This window comes from Castanea sativa, chromosome 3 (assembly GCF_040712315.1).
Source record: "Castanea sativa cultivar Marrone di Chiusa Pesio chromosome 3, ASM4071231v1".
Classification (NCBI taxonomy): Eukaryota; Viridiplantae; Streptophyta; class Magnoliopsida; order Fagales; family Fagaceae; genus Castanea; species Castanea sativa.
Window position 1 is genome coordinate 2,360,597 of NC_134015.1, and position 24,677 is coordinate 2,385,273.

Here is a 24,677-nt window from a genome sequence, read left to right on the forward strand (position 1 = left end):
AAAAAAGAAAAAAAGTGCCAAGAAGAAACCGAGAAAACCCAGCAGGTTGCAACACATGGGTGCTTTAGTTTAAACATTTTCTCTTGGATTTTCTTCCTAATTTGGGGAAAAAATATTTTGATGAGCCTGAGAAGAAAACAGTCTAATCCCACTAGTTTTCCTTCCTTAAATATTTCCAACCAAATATCCAAAAAATCCATTTTCTCTCCACATTTCTTTTCCATCTCCCTGAATTCCTTCCAGACCCTAAAGCCATGTATGATGTGGGTCAATATATATTCAACCTAATTGAAATTCTAAAACATTTTTAAAAAAATTTGTTAGAAGTGTGCTAAATCACCATGAATGATCAATTTTTCATAACAATTCAAGACTTCAATTTTTTATAAACAAGTCTCCATACGCTAAACAATCTACCTCTCAATAGGAAAATTAACATTGGAAATTAAATTTTAGCTCTTCTCATGTTACCCAAGGTAAATTATAAGTATTTTCTAAAATAATAATAAATTTTAATCTTTTTGATTTGGATGTTGAGTGGAATTTTTTAAATACCAAATATTTTTTTTACTATTATTTTATTGATCACATTAGTGTCTATCATGCGAACTATGCATCCTTTGTGCCACATAAGATATTTTACTTAGTAAGATAAAGCGATTTTCAAAAATTAGGGGCCAAATAGGAGCCCAAAAAATTGAAAGCCAAAGTAAAAAATGACAAAAAATACAAGAACCAAAAACATATTGTGTTCAAATGTTCCTATATAACGATCATAAAAATAAATAATAATAAAAAAGTTCCTACATAACTTTTTCATCGTGATCGACACTACGCTATGACTATTATACTACAACTTTATAAAGTTGATAACTTTGTAAATAAGCGGGGAAATTCACTTCACGGCACTATTTACATTTTGCTACAGTATTTCAGTTTTCAGCAAAATAAGCAATATCAAAACAGACTATTTGTGCGTGAGGAGATGTTAATTAAGTTACAAGACTATTGACAAAAATAAGAAAGAATACGTAAGAAGAAAATAATAATTGTGCAAGTAGGGCAACTCTCAATCTCAAATGGTCAAAAGGAAATAATATTTTAGTGCAATACTATTAAATGCATAGTACTTTTTTATCTTCTTCTTCTTTCTTCCAATTTTTTTTATTTAATTTTTAGAATTAAATAAGAAAAACTTTACTGTCTCAGTCCTCATATAATGCCTTTTCCAATCTATGCTTCTAATTATTGCTGTCCATAGGATATTATCCTATGAGATATTTATTCGTGTGGGATAGATGGAACCACCTCATCGTCCCACTAACCAACCCATAACCTACTACATAGAAAGTAGCCGTTATGTTTATATGTGCAGTATTTTGAAAAGGACTCGTGCCAACTGTAATAAATTCTTGTAATAGCTTTACCGGCAGGTAATTTCTATTCATGAAAGTTCATTATCAACAATGTTAGTGGTGGTGGGAAGGTTTTATAATTTATAGACCATAACGGACCCCCCCGCAGATCCTTTTTATCATTTAAAATGGGTGTTGCACATGACCTTGCTTAAGTGTATTCTTATTTGATTGACACATGTTCATGTTTGCAGCAGTTGCTGCAAACATGTTTGGAGGAAATCCTTGTCCATATAATAAATCAGTGTGAACTGATAACGTAGGGCCTGGACTTTATTGATGAGAGGTGGCTATGCTATTTGGTTTCTCCTGAATATCATCAACCAGTTCATTATCTACCTACTCTTTCTCACAGACTCTTCTTTCTCTTCTTGTGATATCCAGCAAATTTCCCATTTCCAATCTATGGCTCGTGCTTTACTTTCTGCTATTGTGGAGCAGCTTGGTTCTTTCATTTCTTCAGAGTTCACCTTGACCGCAACTGTCAAACAAGAAGTCCAAAAGCTTGAAACCAAATTCCGTACCATCCAGGCAGTGCTCAATGATGCTGAGAAGAGGCAGCTGAAGGAGGAAGCTGTGAAGCTTTGGTTAGATAAGCTCAAATGCGTATCCTACGAGATGGACGACGTGTTGGATGAGTGGAACACTGCCATGATCAAAGAAGAGATTGAGAAACAACAAAAAGACGAAGAAAAAGCTGAAACTAGCACTACTAAGAAGAGGAAGGTATGGTCCCTCATCTCAGTTCCTAATCTTTTTCAGCATCGTGATATTGCTCATAAGATAAAAGAACTTAACGAAAAATTAGATGAGATTAACAAAGAGAGGGAAATGTACGGGTTTGAATTGAGTAGGGCCATTGAAGAAGTAATTGAGAGGCCAAAAACTACTTCTTATGTTGATGTGTTTGATATTCTTGGTCGTGATAGGGTTAAGGATCATTTAGTGAGCATTCTATTGGGCAAGGGTACTGAAAAAGAAAAACTCCCCCATGTCATCTCTTTGGTGGGCATGGGCGGTATGGGAAAAACAACACTTGCCCAGCTAGCTTTTAATCATCATGAGGTGATGGATCATTTTGAAGAAAGAATTTGGGTTTGTGTTTCTGAACCCTTTGATCAATGTAGGGTTGCAAAAGCTATCGTTGAAGCTTTGGGAGTTCGTGATTTTTACACTACTGAATTGCAGAGTCTATTGGAAAAAATTTGTGAATTAATCGGGGGAAAGAAGTTTTTTCTTGTCTTTGATGATGTGTGGACTGAAGACTATGCAATGTGGAAGCCAATTAGAGATGCACTCAAAAGTTGTGGTTCCCAAAGTAGTAAAATTCTAGTCACTACACGTAAAGGCAAAGTTGCGAAGATGATGGAAAGTGCAAATACGATCAAGTTGGAGGAATTGTCTGAGGAAGATTGTTGGTTGGTGTTTAGTAAAATAGCATTTTTTGATAAGGATCCTAAGCAATGTGAGCAACTAGAAGTCCTTGGCAAGCAAATATCAAAGAAGTGTAAAGGCTTGCCCCTTGCTGCAAAAACTCTAGGGAGTCTAATGCATTTCAAGAAAAGTAAAGAAGAATGGAAGAACGTTTTGGATAGCAATTTGTGGGAATTAGAAGATGTTGAAAGAGGTCTTTTTGTGCCATTGTTACTTAGTTATTTTGATTTGCCCTCACCACTGAAACGGTGTTTCTCATATTGTGCTGTCTTTCCGAAAGATCATGCTTTTAATGTTAATGAGTTGGTACATATGTGGACAGCACATGGATTTGTTGAGTCAAAGGGAAATATGGAGGTGGAAATCATGGGAAGAGAATACTTTGATAATTTAGTCATTCGCTCTTTCTTCCAAGAATCCGGAGAATTTGGGCTTATGAGGTACAAAATGCATGATATAGTGCATGACTTTGCACAATTGATTACTAAGAATGAATGCTTTATAATCAATAATGACATAGAGTCGGAATCAGATTATAATAATGCTCGCCATTTGAGATTAGTAATTCCAAAAGAAACCCAATTTCCTGTGTCCATTGATAGTGCCAAAAATCTACGCACCCTCATCTTTTTTAATCAAGGTGGTTATAACATATCCAATTTATTCCAAAATTTTAGACTTTTACGAGTGTTAAAGTTGGAGTGTAGAATGAAACTTCCGCATACCGTGGAAAATTTAATACATTTAAGGTATCTCATTTTGTTTAAGTACAATGAGGTATTGCCTGAAGCCATTTGTAATTTATGCAATTTACAATATTTGGAGACTACCCCGGTTTTTGGTTTTGTGCTCACAAAATTACCTCAGGGGATAGGTAAATTAATTAACTTAAGACATCTTATTGGAGAACATTTTCTAATTCCAAGAGGGATTGGAAGATTGATTTCTCTTAGAACATTAAAATGTTTCAGCATAAGTGACGAGGATAGCGAAGGATGTAAACTCAGAGAATTAAAAAATTTGAACCACCTGCAAGGGAGTTTTGATATACGTGGGTTGGGGAACCTGGTAGATATAAGTGAGGCCAAGAATGCACAACTTAAGAAGAAGATACACCTTCGTGAATTGAAACTATCTTTTAAGAAAGGGAAGGATAGAGGATGGTGGGATGATTGGGTTCCAAATGCCGTCGACCCCAATGATAAAAGAATGGAGAGGGATGTATTATTTTTAAATGCGTTAGAGCCACCTCAAGACTTGGAGCTGTTAGACATTCGTTGGTACCAGGGCACCACAATGTCTCCTAATTGGTTGATGTCCTTGACCAAATTGAAAACGGTTTGTATCGGTTCGGTCGCCAAGTTAATGAGTTTGCCTCCTTTGGGGAAGTTTCCGCTCCTCGAATTGTTAACTATACGGAATGTGTGCAGTCTGAAAAAAGTGGGTGTTGAATTTTTGGGAATAGAATCTGAAAACAAGAAACAAGACATAATATTCCCAAATTTGAAACATCTCATGTTTCTGGGGTTGGAGGAGTGGGAAGAATGGATTGGGATTGGAGGAAAAGAAGACGCAGACTGTATTACTGTAATGCCACGTCTTCAACAGTTGGAAATTCATCGTTGCAGAAAGTTAAAGTCGCTGCCGGACTTCCTGCGTATAATTCCATTGAATAAATTGGTGATCGCTGGCTGTCCAATCATCAAGAAACGTTGCCAAGGAGAGACAGGAGAGGACTGGCGCACCATTTCTCACATCCCAAACATTGATCTTCTAGAACGTTCTGATTATGCTTGGGTAACTCATTCTGCTTCTTCATCTCCTTACTCTTCATTTATTTTGCAAATATATACTATCAATTAAATATTCTCATTTTTTGAAAATAAATTACTCACAACCTAGATTGATGAATTTAACATATTCTTATAAATTTGAGTTAGCGTGGTTTATTGTTGTTGCTTAGATTCAGTTAGCTTGTGATGTATTCAAAATTGCTTGATGGGTACAATAAATTTTCAGAAATGAATTAAAAAATAAAAGGCTGGACTTTCAGATGGAATAATCAAATGAACGTAGATTTTCACTCATTTGCATTTAAATGTAAACAACTCAAAATCAAATGGAACACCCTTTCCAAATAACGTTACTGTGCTAAAGATTTCGTTAGTTGGCTGGTTTTGGAAGAAAATGGGAAACTAACAACTCGAGTTTCTAAAACTCGAGATTAAACTGAAAATCGAGTTTTTAGTACTCGATTATGGGGTTTTTCATTTACTGACGTGGACAAATTTTTCCATGTGGATTCTTGCAAAATCGAGTTTCTAAAACTCGAGATTAAACTAAAAATCGAGTTTTTAGTACTCGATTATGTTTACAAAATCGAGTTTCTAAAACTCGATATCTAGTCATCGTTTTTATACCCCCCTGAACACCCTTTCCAAATAACGTTACTGTACTAAAGATTTTGTTAGTTGGCTGGTTTTGGAAGAAAATAGGAAACTAACAACTCGAGTTTCTAAAACTCGAGATTAAACTGAAAATCGAGTTTTTAGTACTCGATTATGGGGTTTTTCATTTACTGACGTGGACAAATTTTTCCATGTGGATTCTTGCAAAATCGAGTTTCTAAAACTCGAGATTAAACTAAAAATCGAGTTTTTAGTACTCGATTATGTTTACAAAATCGAGTTTCTAAAACTCGATATCTAGTCATCGTTTTTATACCCCCCTTTCAAAAACACGTTTTTGACCACTTAAAATCTAAAATCTCACCTGTACCTGTCTAGAGCTCTCTCCTCACTCCCACTCAGTTACTCTCACTCGACTCTCTCTCTTTGATTCTCACTCTAACGGATACTCTCCTCATTCTATTCTCACACCAGTCCCTTCAAGATTCAGACTTTCTCTCCGATTCGGTTTATTCCACAGTATTTGTACCAAGGTAAATCCTTTTCAAATTTTCCCTCTTGAATGCTAAGAAAGTTTGATCGTTGAAAGTTTGGTATACACCGTTGCGTTAAAACTGTTGTTTATATTTTTCATCAAGCCTAATCAAGCATTACTTATTATTATTATTTCTGTGCGCCTCTCCCATGCTCATTCCCGGGTAAGCCGCCATTGTTTGCTTTTGCAACCCCAAGCTTTTGCTTTTGTTTTAGTTTCTTTTTTGCTTTTTCAAATTTTGATTGAGTTGGAGAGTGGAGACCTAGTACAAATCAGGAAAGAAAGGATTTTTAGTTCAGTGTTGTTTTTCTGATTTGGGTCTTGTTTATAATGGGTCGAGTGCTTCGTTTGGAATGAGAGTTTCCGTTTAGTCGTCGGAGAGTGTTGTTATAGAATAAAATAATACTAATAATTGGAAATTTGGAATGAGAGTGGTCGGAGAGAGTTTTTTTATTTATTTTTTATTTAGATATCTCAATGTTTCAAAAGCAAATCATTACAACTAGTTTTTTTGCTGTTGTTTTCTTTTCAGCTTAGCCCTCCATTTGGGCAAAGGGTAGAAATTGTTGTTATTAGGGTGAAATGCCACTCAAACCCAGAGATAGATGATTTTCCTTGAAATGTGTTCAGGCACATTAGTTGATTGGACATTAGGGGCAAAGCATTGTTTTTGTGCAGGCCCCGAGAATGGTACTAATTCAAGGAAAACTCTTAATACTAAATATGATCTCAAAATAACAGGGATCAACTTATCACACATAAAAATTGGCAAATTCTCTATCACAAAATTCAGGTGGAACAAACCTTGATGAGAAGATTTTCTTTCCTATCAGCTATAATTATGTAGTATTGCCAACAACAGAATGTGAAAAAACAAAAAACTTCATTAGCAAATCTGCTTGCCACAAACATGAAAAACCCACCACTTGGCACACCTATTACTTGGTATTAACTATTAAATCAACAAGGAATGGTTCATATACATGGCACTAGAGTCCTTTTATTGTAGCAACAAAAATTTTAAACACTAAATACAAAGCTCTTGGGCACTAGCTTATGTGATTCATATGCATATGTTGCAAAAGTTTACAAGAAAATAACCAAAACATCCTTACGTAAGTGCTTAGTTGCATTAATAAGGGTGTAATTGAAAAGGGAAACTAGATGTATTAGTCAGTTTATGTTGAGGAACATTTTTAGGAGAGGGCTTGGATACAGGTATTGGCAAGCAAGTTTTAAAGCATTTGCATGTAGAAGTGACAAGACAATCGTGATTTTCAATTTATCAGCAAGTAGATTGTTCCAGGGAAATTTTATTCAAAAATATAATGCAGCTTATTCAACCATGCAGGGGGGGTCAACTTTTTCATATTTATATTGAAGACAATAGTTGCTTATTTTTTGACCAAATTAAGACAACCTTTATGGAATTCTACTCTAGACTCTGGTGGATTTGTTTATTCACAAGGTTGTGTTTGATGATTTTATGTGACAAAGCAATTTGAGATGGTGTTATTATTAATTTGTATATATAAAAAAAAAGGAACTGATAAATGCAGCTAAGAAGGCAAAGTTCAAATTGAATCTCCTCTTAACAGTTATGTTATGGTTTCATCTTATTTTAGTGACTTCAACATCTTACCTAACCAAAAAAAAAAAAAAAACCCATCAAACTTTCATGGGATTTTTTAATTGCACAAGCTCTAGATTTCTCCATAGAAATCCATTAAAAAGATGGCCATAATCAAGCAGTAACTAAATTAGAGTGCTTACTCACAATTACCAAATTATCCTATTAACCAGCTTGAGACATCAAAATTTTTACTGTTTCAGTCACTAAGTAACAAATGTCAAATGAAACCAATTCAGAAATAATCAAAAAGTCTGCAAACCCAGATAGGATCAATTCAGTAAATTCAAAAAACATCCACAAAAAAAAAAAAAAAGTGAATAGGTAAACATAGGAACATAAAAGATCAAGGCTGTACTTCTTCTTGCTTTCCATTCGTTTAGCATCCTTTTTTAAATAATGCCAATAAGCTGCTCTTCAGTATAGATTTTCGTTGTATGTAGAATAGCATTCCTTTGCCTCCACACTATTAATGATCTCACAGTTGAGTATCTGAATGTTTGCAGTATGGAGCCTCGGATTGATGACGAGCCACAGATCTTGCACCCTGGTCCGCTTGATGAGTCACTGTTGACGCGACAACGATATCATCGATCAAAGGACATTTGGAATAGCGAGGTGAAATATCTAGTTCTAACAACCGCTTTAATTTTTACGTTGTCTTTGACTTTTAGTTGACAAGTTCTTTCAAAGTTGTATTTGTAGTTGTAACAACTGCTATAATTTTTATGGATTTTGCAGGACCCGGGCCCACTTACGTGCCGTGGTCGCACTAAGGAGATGACAAGCATTCAGATGGGAGATAATCGGGTGATTGACATTATGAAGTTGCTAAGGCTGGAAGGATTGTTTAGGGCCCCTTCCAGAGAGATAGATCATTGCCTAATATCGGCCCTTGTTGAGCGATGGCGGCCGGAGACGCATACGTTCCATCTTCCACATGGTGAGATGTCAATCACCCTACAAGATGTGGAGGTCATTTTCGGACTTCCTATAGACGGTGAGGTCTTGGTTGGGCCGACTGCTGTGGTGGATGGGGATTGGTGAGATCTGTGCATGGAGTTGCTTGGTTTTACTCCGGCGAATGACAACAAAACTTTGGCGGGGCAAAGAATTCTCATCAGCCGCCTTGTTGACGCCATTACAGCGCCACTGCCTCATGACGCAACGGAGATGCAGATACACCAGTATGCCCGGTGCTATATTTTAGTGCTGCTAGGGGATAAGCTTTTCATGGACAAGTCGGGAGATAGGGTGCATTTGATGTTCTTGGCGTTCCTGCGTGACCTTCGTGATCCGCCACAGTATAGTTGGGGTAGTGGTTGCTTGGCCTGGTTGTACAGAGAGTTGTGCAGGGCAAGCGAGAAAGGGGCATCGCAGATTGGTGGGGCGTGCACATTGGTCCAGTATTGGGCATGGGCAAGGTTGCCATTCTTGTGCCTGAGGATAGAGCCCCCACCTAGATGTGATTATGGCCCATGACCATATGCTCCACTTGCATTTAAGTAAGTATTTTTCTGATATTGTGTGTGTTTTGCAATGTACTCTTCTTAGTAACTATAACATGGGTATTATCTTATCTTATGTTATTCGCTCGTAACTGTAGGTGGGTGCGGGTGCCAAGCTCGAAGAGTAGGCCATCCGGCATGGCCTTGATCCACTATCGCGAGCAATTAGTTAGAATGCAGCCGGACCAAGTATGGCAAACAAAAATTCTGTTTGGTTATGTTAATTTTCCTTAAGAATATGATTGCTTCATCCTTTAACATATCTTCTATTTTAATTTTCGTTTTTCCCTTTATTGATGTATTCTCCCTTGTTTCACATTCCTTGATGTTATGATAATTGTTTTTTGTTTCTATTGTAGATTGTGTGGCAGCCATACGAGGCAGACTTCGGCCACCTTCCTGACTTTTGCGTTGCAGGGAGGGATAAGTGGACGGCAAGGGTGCCACTTGTGTGTTTTTGCATAGTAGAGATGCACCACCCAGATTGTGTCCTTCGTCAGTTTGGGTTGGCGCAAGAGCGGCCCGACCATGTTATGTACGATGAAAGACTACATAGAATAGACTTGCGTGGGAAGGTGGAAAAGAATTGGAGGGAGGAGCATGGACTGTATATCCTTACATGGGATATGAGACAACAACGACTTTGCCATGCACCTCCTCAGACTGGTGAGATGCCTCGCGATCATGACTATTACCGCTGGTACCGTCCGTTCACTCGAAAGTATGTCGACCGCAACAGCGCAAAATTAGATATATCGGTAATGTGTGAGTATTTGGGTAGATTAATAAGTACTATATTATCCATTCTACAATTGATACGTAAATGTCTCAAATCTGATTGTACTGGTTCTTTCTTGGTTTCAGATTGAAAGTCATTTAGCGCTGTTGGAGATGCTTCCTGTAGGCAGCCGAGCACACAACCATGTCCGACGCGTCCTAAATGATCTAGCTGGGCTTGGTGGTGGTCCTGTAGCAAATGGGGAGGCAAACAATGGGCATGAGACTGAATCAGCAGCTACTGCAACCCCAAGCACAAGCGCAGCACCCATAAGTACACTGACCCATAAGACTCATTATCACAAACGCTTGATACTAAAACACAACAAGACAGGATATGCATAACTAAAAAACAAATAAATTTATGAAAAATCCCATTTAACTAAAGATATGTGAGTTTATCCCATCTAAATCAAGCCGAGATGTTTTTTCTTACTGTTTTGTCCATCTCTAATAACCTCATGCTAGATATTTAATTTTGTTGGCCTCATTTAAACCATACATCAAATTCTATTATGTAGGGAAGTATATTTTGTGCTTGAGAAAAATTTCACGCATGGATGCACTTTTGAGAAAGACCTACAGAAGAAATGCGTTCATTTTATTTTGGCAGTAAAGCTCACATATCGTATGACACATGAAAGGTTAGGTAGGTACTTGACAATCTACAACTTATGCAACCTTCTATCCTTAATCTTTAGGCTTTGATGTTTCACCTTTCAAATTTGATTCTGGATGCACACAGATTTCTTGTCTTAGTGATGTGTTTCTTATCAATGAAGATGAGGAAGAGTGAGATGTAACGACCAAGGGTAGAGGGCACAATTTGATAAATACTTGCTATTTTGAAAAGGACACCATAAGAAGTGGAGAGGAGAAGATAGGACCAGTCTTGATCTAGGCACATAAATGTTGCTTCTTGCATAGGTAACTCTCTCCTTTCTATTTCTTTTTATTTTTCATTTATTGCTGCATTTGATTTTGTTCCATGGTCAATCATTTTTTTTTCAACCTAATAATACCTTAGGAATGTCTTGCTCTCCTTCAGTCTAGGAACAATACCCTAGGAATATTTGACAAAAATTGTGATTTTGAAAACATTATTTCACAATTTGAACTAAAATCATGTTTTCAAAACACGATTTTCAAATAAAATGTGTGCAGAATTTGAAATAACGAGTGTGTACCAAGACTTTCCCTTTTGACTAAACCAATTCTAATTTCCAATGTCACAATTTCCTCTACTTTGTCCATCCCAACTGGTTTTTGCTTAAGGAGGGGAACCCTTCCATCCATGCAACCATAATTGAAGCGAAAACTTTGACCAAACCAAATAAGAGAAAGTCTAACTACACAAACAATTTGACAACAAGTTTCACACATGTTGAGGTGTTTGGTCAGTAATTTGAATGTCATAAAGTGATGATAATGATGATTCTAGATGAAAATGATGTTGCCATCAATTATATCCTGCTGAGTGCTAAAAAATTGTAAAATTTATTGTGTAGCATTGCATCGCCACATGAACCTGCCATTTTGTCTCTGCAACTCAGAGTCTAATATACAACACAGTTGTGGCAAAGTGCAAGTGAAAGTGTACAGTAAAATATATACTGGCCTCTTTCTCCATCCCAACGTGTAAAGCGGTGTTCAAAGCACATGCATGTCTGTCTTCGTCCCTTCCATCCATGATGTAGCTCTCCCTCAGTCAGACTCGGTGGGCTCCAACTGAATCACTATGACTCTGCCATGCACATGGGCTCCTCTGTTGCTCAGTTTTCCTTCACGCAAAAGCTCTCAACCACAGAGCGCTCTTAACGCAAAAGATCGTTAGAACAAATTTGATTCTCAACTGAAATCCACCAATCATGCTCATACGTCTCTATATCTATAAATACTCTTACCCACTCAAACATTCTTCAATCTCCAAACACTTAAACTAATTTTGCTCTTGATTTCTCTCTAAATCGGTGAGTTTCAGTTTATATATATATATATGTGTGTGTGTGTGTGTGCACGCTAAAAGCCAACTTTGTATTGAGGTTCCGTATTGAGATTTGAACCCTGCTTCATTTAGGCACTGAGCCTCACTCACTGTCACTCAGATGGTGTTGTTTCCTTCTCTGCAATCTGCATATTGAAGCTTCTGTTATCTTATTTCATTTGTGTTTTTAGCAGCTGCTCTGTTTTTACTGTAGCATTTCACTTGTTTTAGGCTGGATGCTCTTGTTGTTGCATGGGTTTTTGTATTCTTCTTGATTTTTTTAATGAAAGTTACTGATTCATCAAAAATGTTATTCGCAATCTCTTTCATTTATTTTGTGTTTCTTTTAAACTAACTTGTATGTATTATTTTATTCGTACATGCTAAAGTTTACATTGTTCCATATTTAGCCAAATGCCTTCAAATCATACTTGTGAAAAGGGGAACAAGATCTAAATCAATGAAAAGGCGTACTAAGCTAAGGCACTTGAATCCATGCATTATTGAAAATCCTTCTGGTTGTGTTATTAGTATACCTATAAGCTAAGATTTTTTTTTCTTTAAGCCTATTGGTTGTTTTGAGATTAAAAAAACTCGCTTTTTCACTTGATAATTAGAAGATTGATGGAATTCTTGTCGCACCAGATGGATTTGAAGCATGGTCGGCAAAAACTAGCATGCAAGAGAGTCTAATCTTCATAAGTATCAGGGGATGTTATTGCACAGGGTTGGTCTTATAAATGGCAGATGAGAGAAATGGTAGAATATTCATGGCAGGCATGACAAAGTGAGCCTTTATATTTATTTCTAATCATACCTCATTAATGTTGACATCCTATATTAATGGAATAAATCTTGATGATGCTTTAAGATGTAAACAAAAGTAGCTAGAAATTTAATTTGGAAGTTAAAACTCTGTAGAAGTTCTTCCATTGAAGTTTTTAACTTATGCCATAAGTTTTGCTTCTAGTTCTGGTTTGAAAGTAAGGGGAGTTGAGTTAAGATCAGCCCCAGGTTTCATTTTGGATTCGGTCATTTTCAGAATGTCCATTTAGAACTTGTTGATAGTCCTAACATGATGTAGAATAGACTGCTATGGTCGTTCTGGACTCTCATGCGCACCTGAAATCATCACGCAAGGCAAAAAGGCAGTAGTAGAAATCATGGGCCTCACAATCAGAATAGCATGAAATTTGGCAGGCTGAAGCAAAATGACATTTTAAGCAATATTTGTTACTTTGCCATGAGGTAACCCTGAATATGGCGAATTCCTTCATTTAGGCCCCGAAAACTACATTTTGCCGTTTATAGTAATTTTTGTTTCCTTAATAACTTTTTGCTCAAAAGTCAGAATAAGGTCCCACTTGTTATGGGACGACCCTTATGGTTAGTAGTTTATGATTCTGCATTAAACTCAAATTTTCCATTTTTGGTAAATTTTAGTATTTTGTCACCTAATCACATAATTAATGCAAATTAGGGTTTTAGACGTTTTTCTTAGTATTTATATGTTTTGTAGCCGTCAAAAGAAGTTTAGACTATTATCAATAAACATAGACTTTTTGTCAAATTCTTTCTCTGGTAGATTCTAGTTTATCTTCTTGTGGATTTAGGGAATCCACTTGTGGATTTTAGGTTTACTACCAAAAGCTAATAGTTTAGTTTTTGTTTCCTCAAGAGAGCATCGTGTGTGCTTTCTTCAAGCTTCTGTGATATCACAACATTGATGGAATTCACTTGGAGGAGAGAAATAATGTGAAAATATACAATTCATTCATATCCACTAGCATATTATTCCACAAGCTCTCAAATCCTGGTTCTTGTCTTCCCTATGTATTTCCTATTCTAAAAATGTCCTACTGTTTGGGTTTAAACATTTGATACAGGTGATGATTTTATTGGAATACAATGTGGATATAAGGAATGTTACATGCATTTACTATTCTCAAAGGGTAATACCGATTTTTGGTTTATTGGTCTAAGCTACTACATGGTATCCCTTTTGCATGGAGTTCTGATTGTTTAAGGAGTACAAGAAATCTATACAGGTACTGCTTCACCTACATCATCTATACATACCTCTTAACTAATTATTGAGATTTGAGACAAAAAGCTATCAAAAAGTCCAAGTTTTGGTTTAAAAAGATTGAAACAAAATGCCATCTTCCTTTGTAGTATAGTCAAATTAAGGTAATTGGCTTGTACTTCAATGTACTGTGTGTAGACCCCACTCTGTTAAAAGAAAATTTGTTATATATGTAGCCAAATATCTTCAAATCCATATTCTTATAATGAAAAGGCATGCTCAGTTAAGGCCATGCTAAAGCATGAATTCCTCTAGGGTAATTAATATTGTGTTTTTCATTATCATTTTAGCTATCTTAGTTCCTTTCATTTAGGGAAAATTTCCTAGGCCCACATGACAGTAGCATTTGCATGCATTATTTAGAAAATCAAAACCATGTTCCCTTCCCCATGTGGCTTTAACCTCAAGTAAAAGAGGTACTTCTACTATTACCAATATTGTTTTCAATGTACTTTGCATTGCTGCTGTTGGGGATGGTGTTATTGATGACTCCAAAGCATTCAAGAATACAGCCTGCAATGCTTCTTGTCCCTCCTAAATATTCCTACGGGGTAGAGTGTACAATTATCAAAGGGCCTTTTGAATCCCATCTCATCTTTCAGGTTGTGTTATCAGTATGGCTATAAGGTGAGATTTTTTTTTTTTCTTTAAGCCTGTTGATTGTTTTAATGATGAAAAACTCGCTTCGGGGCCTGATAATAAGAAGATTGCAGTGACTCTTATGGCACCAGATGGACTTGATGCAGCATCACCAAAAACTAGTAAGCAAGAGTGGCTGGTCTTCAGTAGTATCAAGGGGAATGTCATTACTAGGGGCTGGTCTTGTATATGGCAGAGGAGAGAAATGGTGGAATCTTCTTGGCAGGCCTGATAAGTAAGGCATTTTAATTTCTAATATTACCTCATCAATGTTGACATCCTATATTAATAGTATAAATATAGAGGATTTTTAAGACAAACAAAAGTAACTACAGATTATTTTTTGGAAGTTAAGCTCTGTTGAAATTCTTTCATTGAAGTTTTTAACTAATGCAGGACATGATTTTCGCTTCTAGTTCCAATTTGAAATTAAGTGGACTTTTATGACCAGCCCCAAGTTTCATTTTGGATTGATCAGTCAAAATGTCCATTTGGAATGGCATAGCAAATAATGACCTGATGATAGTCCCAACATGAGCAGAATTCACTTGGAGGAGAAAAATAATGTGAAAATATACAATTCATTCATATCCACTGGTATATTATTCCGCAAGCTCTCAATTTCTAGTTCTTGTCTTCCCTATGTTTTTACTATAATAAAAGTTCGTATTGTTTGGGCATATCCCTTTTATGCAGGTGACGATTGTATGTCAATTGGAAACAATTCTCACAATGTGGACATAAGTAATGTTACATGCAGCCAAATTTGTGGTACATTCACTGCTTGATACTAAAATTTCCTAGTTGAAAATATAGTCTGCATCCAAATTACAAGCTGTAAAAAAGTCAACCTACAAAACTTACTGCCATACAACACTCAGGGGTCACACTTGAGCTTATATTCACTTCTAGTTGTCTAATAGAATGTAGTGTATTAGAAAACTTCATTGTTTGTCTTTCTTTGTCGTAGTAAAAGTCAGAGGTTACAAAAGCCTAGACAAAGGTTTCAATTTGCACAAATTTTAATCTGCTTTTGCTTAATTAAGTGGCGGAAAATCGACTAGTCACTTTTTCTGACTGATCCTTCTACCTGTGCAGCATTGGCAGTCTTGGTGCAGATAAATCTCGAGCTTGTATTCCGAACTTCACACAGTGAGGGACTCAATCATCAAACACTCTACTAATGTTGTTCAGATCAAAACATGGCTAGGTGGCTCAGGTTTTGTATCCAAGTAGCATTCCAAAACATTCACATGGACTTTGTTCAAAACCCAATTATTTGAACCAATGCTACCTCCTCGGTAAAAAGTTCGCCAATCATACTACTGTACTTTGCGTTTTTGGTACATGGACAATTGGACATGGTTCGAAACCCAATTATAAAAACCAATACCACTGCCTCACTGAAAAGTTCCCCGATCATACTTTCATACATATATGGTACTTTTGACATAAAAAGCCCACCGATGAACATTGCTTGCAGTGATTCAAAGCCATGCAGAAATGTTGACACTTTTGAGAGTGGCATAGCTTTCCTGCCCAAGGAAAGAAACATATGAATCCATTTTGCTGGAAAGCTTATGGCAGAATTCACACAAGTACTCTTAGACCAGTTACCTGACATCCAAAGAAGTTAGCATGAGTAGATGATGATTATGGTGATTGGTGTTAAATAATAAGCTGTAATCGTGACAAGTTGATTTTGAGAATGATTAAAGGCCTTCAGGGTCAGTCTTCTTGTTAAGGTAAAGGGTCAAATCTCGACACTCAGAATGTTTAGAGCATGTCATTGAGCAATAGGGGTTTTATGAGTTGTTTGATGCATTTCTTTTGTGGAAATGATATTTGTTTATTTACCTAAGAACCAAAAAAGACCGGCTGGTGATGTTTCTGAAATATTGTTTGCAAAAGCAAATCAAACTCATTATCCAATTATTACTTTTCTTGTTGGCATAGTTTTTGTCTTTTTTGGACTTCTTGATGAATTAAGTATATAATTCTTTTCAATTGGCATATTTTCACTTGATAAGTGAATTGTCTACGAGAGTATGTAGTTGTGTAACATATTCATAGGAGGGATATTTTCTTCCATGAAAATAATCCCATTTTATGCATTGGCATGTTTTTGGGTTCATTGTCAAAGACCAAGGCATATTCTTCATTCAGTGAGAATATTTGTGTACCAATAGTTATCAAGTTGAAATGATGCTTAAGTACTGCTACTAGTATAGGGTAGGGTGCTAAATCACCATGTATAGAGTAGTGTTAAGAAATAGTTTCATGTCATTTTTATTTATTTATCTCATAATTTTTACTAGCTTTATAAGGTATGGAGCTAACAAAGTTACCTTTTTGAGTTCCACTTGTCATTTCGGTAATATTTTTAATCCCCCATCAATTTATACAAATTTTTATTAGCTAGATCCCACAATAACTCATCCAAAATTAGTTGGTGTCAAAATATTTCGTATTCCTTACCAAATTAAAACGTCTTCTAGTACTGTGTTGACTATCTTGCTTCAAATCCAATCAAAACAGGTTAACCATTAGTGATTAGGTAAACTACAGATAAAGTAATTTTTCACATTTTTTATAAATGAATTTATCATTGAAATGGTTCTCAAAAAAAAAAAAAGTTATCATTAAAATCACTTCTTTACCTATCAACAATTACTTGCCACATCTATCAAAAAATAAAAATAAAAACAATTACTCGCCACATTGTTAGTGAATATTTTTATGTACCTAAATTTATATTACAATTACTCACGACATTGTTAGTGAATATTTTTACTTACCTAAACTTATATTTGGCGATTTGATTGCAATTGAAATCTGTCACTCACATGATAAATGCTTTCACGGCACCTATATATATATATATATATATATATATATATATATATATATATATAGTTTTGTTAAAACTTTGCTGTATTGAGATTTGAACCCTGCTTCATTCTTGTCCGAATTCCTCATATTGAGGCTTCTGTTAGCTTATTTCATTTGAGGTTGGAGTAGGTTTGGAGATAAACCTTTAAACTCCTCTTATTTCTTTTTAATAGATAGGAATTTTGAAAATATAACTGTTGGATTGCATGTTCTTATTATATTCCACTTGAGATAAAAAATTAATAGCTATGTTATTAATCAATGTTTAAATTTCAAGTTTTTGTAGTCTAAATTAAGCATAAAAAATAAATTTATGGATCGAATAGTAAATAACATTCAATTAGTATGAAATTTGACATACGTGTTAAAAACATAAAAAATATACAATTTAACTCTTAAAATTTCAAGTTTCAATTTCTCAACAAAAAAAAAAAAATCAAAATTCACATATTAAGGCTTAGATTTTCAAAATTCACATCTAAAATTTGTCCTCGTTGGTTTTAGTAGCAGCTCCAGTAGCTCTGTTTTTACTCTAGCATTTTACCTGTTTTAGGATGGATGCTCTTGTTTTTGCATTGTTTTTGTTTTTGTTTTGTTTTGTTTTTTTTTTTTTTTTTGTGTTCTTCTTGATTTGTTTAATGAAAGTTACTGATTTATCAAAAAAGGTATTAACAATCTCTTTCATTTATTTTGTGTTTCTTTTAGACTAACTTGTATGTATTATTTTATGCATTCATACTAAAGTTTACATTTTTTGTTATTTAAGTTGCAGTGTGTTTAGTGAGCATGTATGATAGCCTGCTAAGTGTTGGCAAGGGAATAAGAAACCTGCCCCCAAACCCAGTCCATAGACTATTTTAACCTTCCTTCTTGCAAACCAAATTCTTAACAAAAGACTAGAATTTCTATTTGCTGTGCCGAAATTTTTTGTTTATTGTTTCAGTGTTTATCTCCGAGTTTATCGGGAACAAATTATTACTTAGGCCCCGTCCGTTTGGAGTGAAAATAGAGAGGATGGAAAACAATGAGAGGAAAATAGACATTTTTCACTGTTCGTTTGGAGAGAAAACAAAGGAGGGATGGAAAACTGGAAGGAAAATTTTCCTCCCGGGCCCACAAATATTTTCCTCCCAAATTGGGAGGAAAACTGTGGGAGAAAACTTTGGGATGGGGGCTTTTACTAAAAAGCCCCCATCCCACTTGATGCTTCTACTCTTTTTTTTTTTTTTTTCAACGTTACTGAACGTTTTTTTTTTCTTCTTCAACGTTACTAAACGTTCTTTTTTTTTTTTTTTAACATTACCTGAACATTTTATATTATGTACTGAGTACAAATAAATCTATTTCTTACATATTATGTAACAAGGGTATAATAGTCAATTTATATAAATTACATTTTCCACCCTCCTATTTTTCCACTCCTCCAACCGGACACACAAGAGGGAAAACTAAATATTTTTTATTCTCTCACTTTTCCATCCTACTACTTTTCCACCCCTCCAACCGAACAGACCCTTAGTAATATACTGTGGAGTCCTGGTTGTTTTAAGGAGTCCTATTATCACCTATGAGACCAATGTACAAGAAATCTATATCGGACCTTCAAGTAGGGCCATTTAGAAACTTGACTACAAGGTATATGTGTGGTTCTCATCGTAGACAGCAAAACCACTAATTGTGGCCCAAAAAAAAAAATTTAAGGTTCAACAATTCTTGAGGAGTTGAAGAATTGAAATTGAGTCCAACATCTTTACAAAATAATCAACTCAATGATTGAGTCCAGCCAATGCACTTAATGGGCCCTGCAATTGGGCCAAAAATGTTAACAAGTGACCTTTGGAAGTTAGGATGAGGAAAATTACAAAGACAATTGAGTTAAAAAAGAGTCGAAAGCTAGGACACTGAAAAAATTCCTTTTATTTTGGTTCCAAAAGTAAGAGAAATTTTATTTGAAACCGTATGATTTAAGGGTGTAACAAATTAGACATGAAAGTTTCAAATGTAACAAATTAAATCTTGAAGTTTCAAGAAAGCCACAAATTAACCTTAACTCATTTAAGTGGAATGAAATTGTGTTTTAGTTTAATATGGATTGAAGGTTTAATTTGTTAGCTTTTCAAATGCTTAAAGTTTAAATTGTTATTTTTGAAACAATAGTATTTAACTTGTTACATTTCTAAATTATAGGATCTAAAATATAATTTTCTTTTTAATATAATTTGGAATGAGATTGAGATTTATATATATTTTTTTTAATAAATTCAAATTTAAAATAGGGTAAATTACAATTTACCCACCTCTGGTTTGCTTGAAATTTAAGTTGTCTATCTGTGGTTTGAAATTTGACACTTTACTTACTTGAGGTTATCTTTATTTTATTTTTTTCTTTCTTTTCGTATGGTACTTTACTTTCAAGAAATCAAGTACTAGGTAAATTTTTTTTTTTTCACTTTTTTTTCTTTTGTAAATTTTGTATTATTAAATGGATTATAAATATTTAAAATAGTAATTTGTATTTTGCGTACATAATTATTGAATCTTCAACAAATATTTATAGATTAACACATATTACTCTTAAATATAGTCACTCTAAGATTTGAATATGATCTAATAGTATTTTAGAACTTAACAATTCGATAAGTTATCTCTCTTTAAGAAAAATAAAATAAAATAAAAAGTTGAGTTTGAAATGAGTTTGGATTCATTAATAAGTATATGTAAAACAAATTTGAGATTAAACTGCTAAAATTTAATATAATTTGGAATGAGATTGAGATTTATATATTTTTTAATAAATTCAAATTTAAAATAATGTAAATTGTAATTTATTTACCTATGGTTTGGTCAAAATTTAAGTTGTCTATCTGTAGTTTGAAATTTGACACTTTCCCTACCTGATGTTATCGTTATCTTTTTTTTTTTTTCTTTTCTTTTTTTTTTTTTTCTTTTTGTATGGTACTTTTTATTCAAGAAATCAAGTATAGGGTAGATTTTTTTTTCAATTTTCTTTCTTTTGTAAATTTTATATTATTAAGTGGATTATAAATTTTTAAGATAGTAATTAGTATTTAGCCTACATAATTATAGAATCTTGAAGAAATATTTATAGATTAATTAATATTACTCTTAAATATAGTCATTCTAAGATTTGAATGTGATCTAATAGTATTTTAGAACTAAACAGTTGGATAAGTTCTCTTTTAAGAAAAATAAAATAAATAAAAAAGTTGAGTTTGAAATGAATTTGGATTCACTAATATATCTGAAACAAAATTGAGATTAAATTGATAAAATTTAATATAATTTGGAACAAGATTGAGATTTATATATATTTTTAATAAATTCAAATTTAAAATAGGGTAAATTACAATTTACCTACTTGTTGTTTAGTCGAAATTTAAGTTACCTACATGTGGTTTGAAATTTGACCCTTTACTCAACTTAAGGTCATATTTATCTTCTTTTTTTTTTTTTTTTGGTATAGTACGTTACTTTCAATAAATTAAGTAATAGGTAAATTTTTTTTCACTTTTTTTTCTTTTGTAAATTTTGTATTATTATGTAGATTATAAATATTTTAGATAATAATTAGTATTTTGCATACATAATTATAGAATCTTCAACAAATATTTATAGATTAATACATATTACTCTTAAAATAGTCACTCTAAGATTTAAATGTGATCTAATAGTATTTTAGAACTTAACAATTCGATACGTTATCTCTTTTTTTAAAAAATAAAATAAAATAAATAAATAGTTAAGTTTGAAATGAGTTTGGATTCATTAATAAATATATGTGAAAAAAATTGGAGATTAAATTTCTAAAATTTAATATAATTTGGAACGAGATTGAGATTTAAAATTTTTTTAAAAAATTCAAATTTTAAAATAGGATAAATTACAATTTACCTACCTGTGGTTTGATCGAAATTTAAGTTGTCTATCTGTGATTTAAATTTGACACTTTACCTACCTGGTGTTATCCTTATCTTTTTTTATATATAGTACTTTACTTTCAAGTAATCAAGCATAGGGTAAATTTTTTTTTTTTAGTTTTTTTTTTTTGTAAATTTTGTATTATTAAGTGGATTATAAATATTTAAGATAGTAATTAGTGTTTTTCCTACATTATTATAGAATCTTCAACAAATATTTATAGATTAATACATATTACTCTTAAATATAGTCACTCTAAGATTTAAATGTGAACTAGTAGTATTTTAGAACTTAACAGTTCGATAAGTTATCTCTTTTTAAGAAAAAAAAAGTTGAGTTTGAAATGAGTTTGGATTCATTAATAAAAATATATGTGAAACAAATTTGAGATTAAATTGCTAAATTCTATACATACATACATACATACATACATATATATATATATATAAAATAAGTGAAGCAGAGAGAAACTACAATTGCAATTCTAAATTGGAATTCTAATCTACAATGTGTCACGTGTCAATGTAAATATGAAATTGGAGTCTGATTTTCCTTCATCTGTTGTAATTCCGATGTGTTTTTTTTTCCACACCCATGTATTTTCAGGTTCACCTCCCTTTTCCACTCTCACATATCAGGTTCACCTTTCTTTTTCACACCCACGTATTTTCAGGTTTACCTCCCTTTTCCACACCGATTCAAGCTCCTTAATATACAACTCTCTTTTTCTTCAATCAATGCTATGGAATTTCAAAAGAATCTCTTGGTATCAATAATGCATGTTTTTGGGTATTTTTGTATCTTATATAAGAAGAGATTCTCTAGATATTCCGATTGTACTTGTCTTTACAATTTTCATGGTCCTGGTTTATGCTCTGCAAAACGAATTCCAATCATTCCAAAGGTTTGATTATTGCTTTCTTTCATCTACCTATATTGTCGCTCCTTTTTGTGTAAATTTTTAATTGTTTAATTATATAATTTTGTGGTTTTCCTATGATTGATGTTGTATGTTTATTTTCTTTCATTTGCCTATACTTTCTTTCTTTCTTTTTTGTCAATAATTTTTATTGTTTGATTATAAAATTGTTTTGTTTTACTATCATTGATGTTGCATATTTCTTTTCTTTTTCATAACATGTTATCAGCATGAGTCTCTACCCAATTTTGAAAGGAAGTTGTAATCTCATTATTCTTCAAATATCAAAGATTATTTGTGTAGTTTTCTCAGCTTACTATAAGTTTTCTTATAAGGAATTAGTACTTATCCTATTTGCTTCTCTTTACGTTTTATGCTCATAATTTTAATGATTTTTAATTGATTAAATTTTTTTATGAGATTCACGTTATTCTATTGTTATATATTGTTATGAGATGCACGCTCACATTTAATTGATTAAAATATTTTGCTAAAAATGGTTTGTGATAAAGCAACTTAATCATAGCTATATGTACTGTGTATGAATCAACATTGAATATATATGTCTATGTAGCATTCTTTCATTAGAATTTTGTATGATAAAAATATTTGTTAAAAAATTACATAATGCTAAGTTTTATTAAACATGAATAAACGAAGTCTTTTAAACATGACTAAAATCATGATTAATAAATAAAATAAAATAAAACCAATAGTATCACTTAGATAATAAAATGCAATATATTTATTTCTATTGTTTTATTAAATTATATCCATTCCCGTGCGGTAGCATGAGTTACATGCTAGTTAATATAATTTGGAAAGAGATTGAGATTTATATATTTTTTAATATATTCAAATCTAAATTAGGGTAAATTACAATATAATTTACCCACTTGTGATTTAGTCAAAATTTAAGATGACTACCTGTGGTTTGAAATTTGATATTTTACTCACTTGAGGTTATCTTTATCCTTTTTTTTTTTTCCTTTTCTTTTTTGTATGGTACTTTACTTTCTAGAAATCAAGTACTAGGTAATTTTTTTTAACTTTTTTTTTTCTTTTGTAAATTTTGTATTATTAAGTGGATTATAAATATTTAAGATAGTAATTAGTATTTTGCCTACATAATTATAGAATCTTCAACAAATATGTATAGATTAATACATATTACTCTTAAATATAGTCACTCTAAGATTTGAATGTGAACTAGTAGTATTTTAGAACTTAACAATTCGATAAGTTATCTCTTTTTATGAAAAATAAAATAAATAAAAAGTTGAGTTTGAAATGAGTTTGGATTCATTAATATATGTGAAACAAATTTAAGATTAAATTGCTAAAATTTAATATAATTTGTTACAAGATTGAGATTTATATATTTTTTAATAAATTCAAATTTAAAATAGGGTAAATTACAATTTATCCGCCTAATAAATGCTCTCACCGCACCCCCTCACTCACACAACATTTTTACATAAAACAACAACAGTCTAGCCGATAACAATTTAGGCTAATTTCCATACATAAGCATTATATAGTCTATAGACTCTACTAGTAAAATTATATATTGATTTTATTTAACTCCAAAACCACGCTAGAGAAATTTCTTTTCAATCAAATTCCTTTATTATATGTACTTCTTAAATTCTGCTACTTTTTTAATTCTTAGGTACTCTTGAAGCACGGATAATAGTTCTTTTTCCTCTCACATTCATGGTGAGGTCTACTCATTAAATTCATGATGGAATCCACCATGATTGTGAGAGGAGGGAGCACAATTTCTTTGTGCTCTAAGTGTACCTAAGAATTTTCTCTTTTATAGATGCACATACCTAATGTTATGATAACAATGGAAAGAAAATAAAAAAAATCATGACTTGTACTGCCTTCATGCGGTAGATACTAAACGGTATGTATTGCCAAAAATACTGTTCCGCCCTTCGCTACTTTTATATATTAGTGTAGATGATATGACCAACATGTAGCTGCCCCTTCATTCAATACAAGCTCTCTTTCCCTAACCTAGCTTTCTTCTCACAAACTCTCTCTAACCAACCAACCAAAACCTTCACACACTCTCTCGTTCCAAAGCTCTCTCATATGGAGGAGGAGGAGAATGGTAGGGCTTTGTCTGACCTAAGGGAAACTAAGATCTGCTTGCTTGGACAACACAAGCTGGATGGTAACCGAAGTTATGTAGAGTGTTATGTGATTAAGGTCCCAGACCTTGAGGCTTGTACTCTGCCTTCTTATTTTTCTTGTCCTATATTCAAACAAAAACACAAGAAAAAGCAACCTTTAGCTTTGGCTTAGTCAATTAGGCCATTGCCTGAGGTGCCTTACAAGAAAAAGACCCCAAATTTTAGTTTGAATGTTTGTTTTATTGAAACAATTATTAAATTAAATCTGGTTTGCTTGGATAGGGCCAGGTCTTAGGCTAAGCCAATTTGGCCATCACTAAGGTTCCATTTGCTTGGAGGGGTGGAAAAGTAAGAGAATAGAATATGT

At 33.3% G+C, this 24,677-nt stretch overlaps 1 protein-coding gene and 3 long non-coding RNA genes across 4 annotated transcripts in view; all 4 read left to right on the forward strand.

Moving 5' to 3' along the window:
* Positions 1-24,677, forward strand: part of LOC142627920 (uncharacterized) — a 74,302-nt gene that overhangs the window by 14,588 nt on the left and 35,037 nt on the right. The window lies entirely within an intron of this gene.
* On the forward strand, positions 1,731-10,052 carry LOC142630001 (putative disease resistance protein RGA3). Its single transcript, XM_075804059.1, has 6 exons — positions 1,731-4,646; positions 5,732-5,790; positions 7,929-8,040; positions 8,164-8,232; positions 9,290-9,688; positions 9,795-10,052. The coding sequence occupies exons 1-6, from the start codon at positions 1,821-1,823 to the stop codon at positions 10,050-10,052; spliced, it is 3,723 nt and encodes a 1,240-aa protein (XP_075660174.1). The 5' UTR covers positions 1,731-1,820.
* Positions 10,463-14,628, forward strand: LOC142627919 (uncharacterized). The gene is made up of 5 exons (XR_012842962.1): positions 10,463-10,634; positions 12,337-12,478; positions 13,578-13,739; positions 14,275-14,404; positions 14,491-14,628. It is a non-coding gene; the product is annotated as an uncharacterized LOC142627919 (long non-coding RNA).
* Positions 14,801-16,432, forward strand: LOC142627918 (uncharacterized). Its single transcript, XR_012842961.1, has 3 exons — positions 14,801-15,013; positions 15,113-15,187; positions 15,515-16,432. It is a non-coding gene; the product is annotated as an uncharacterized LOC142627918 (long non-coding RNA).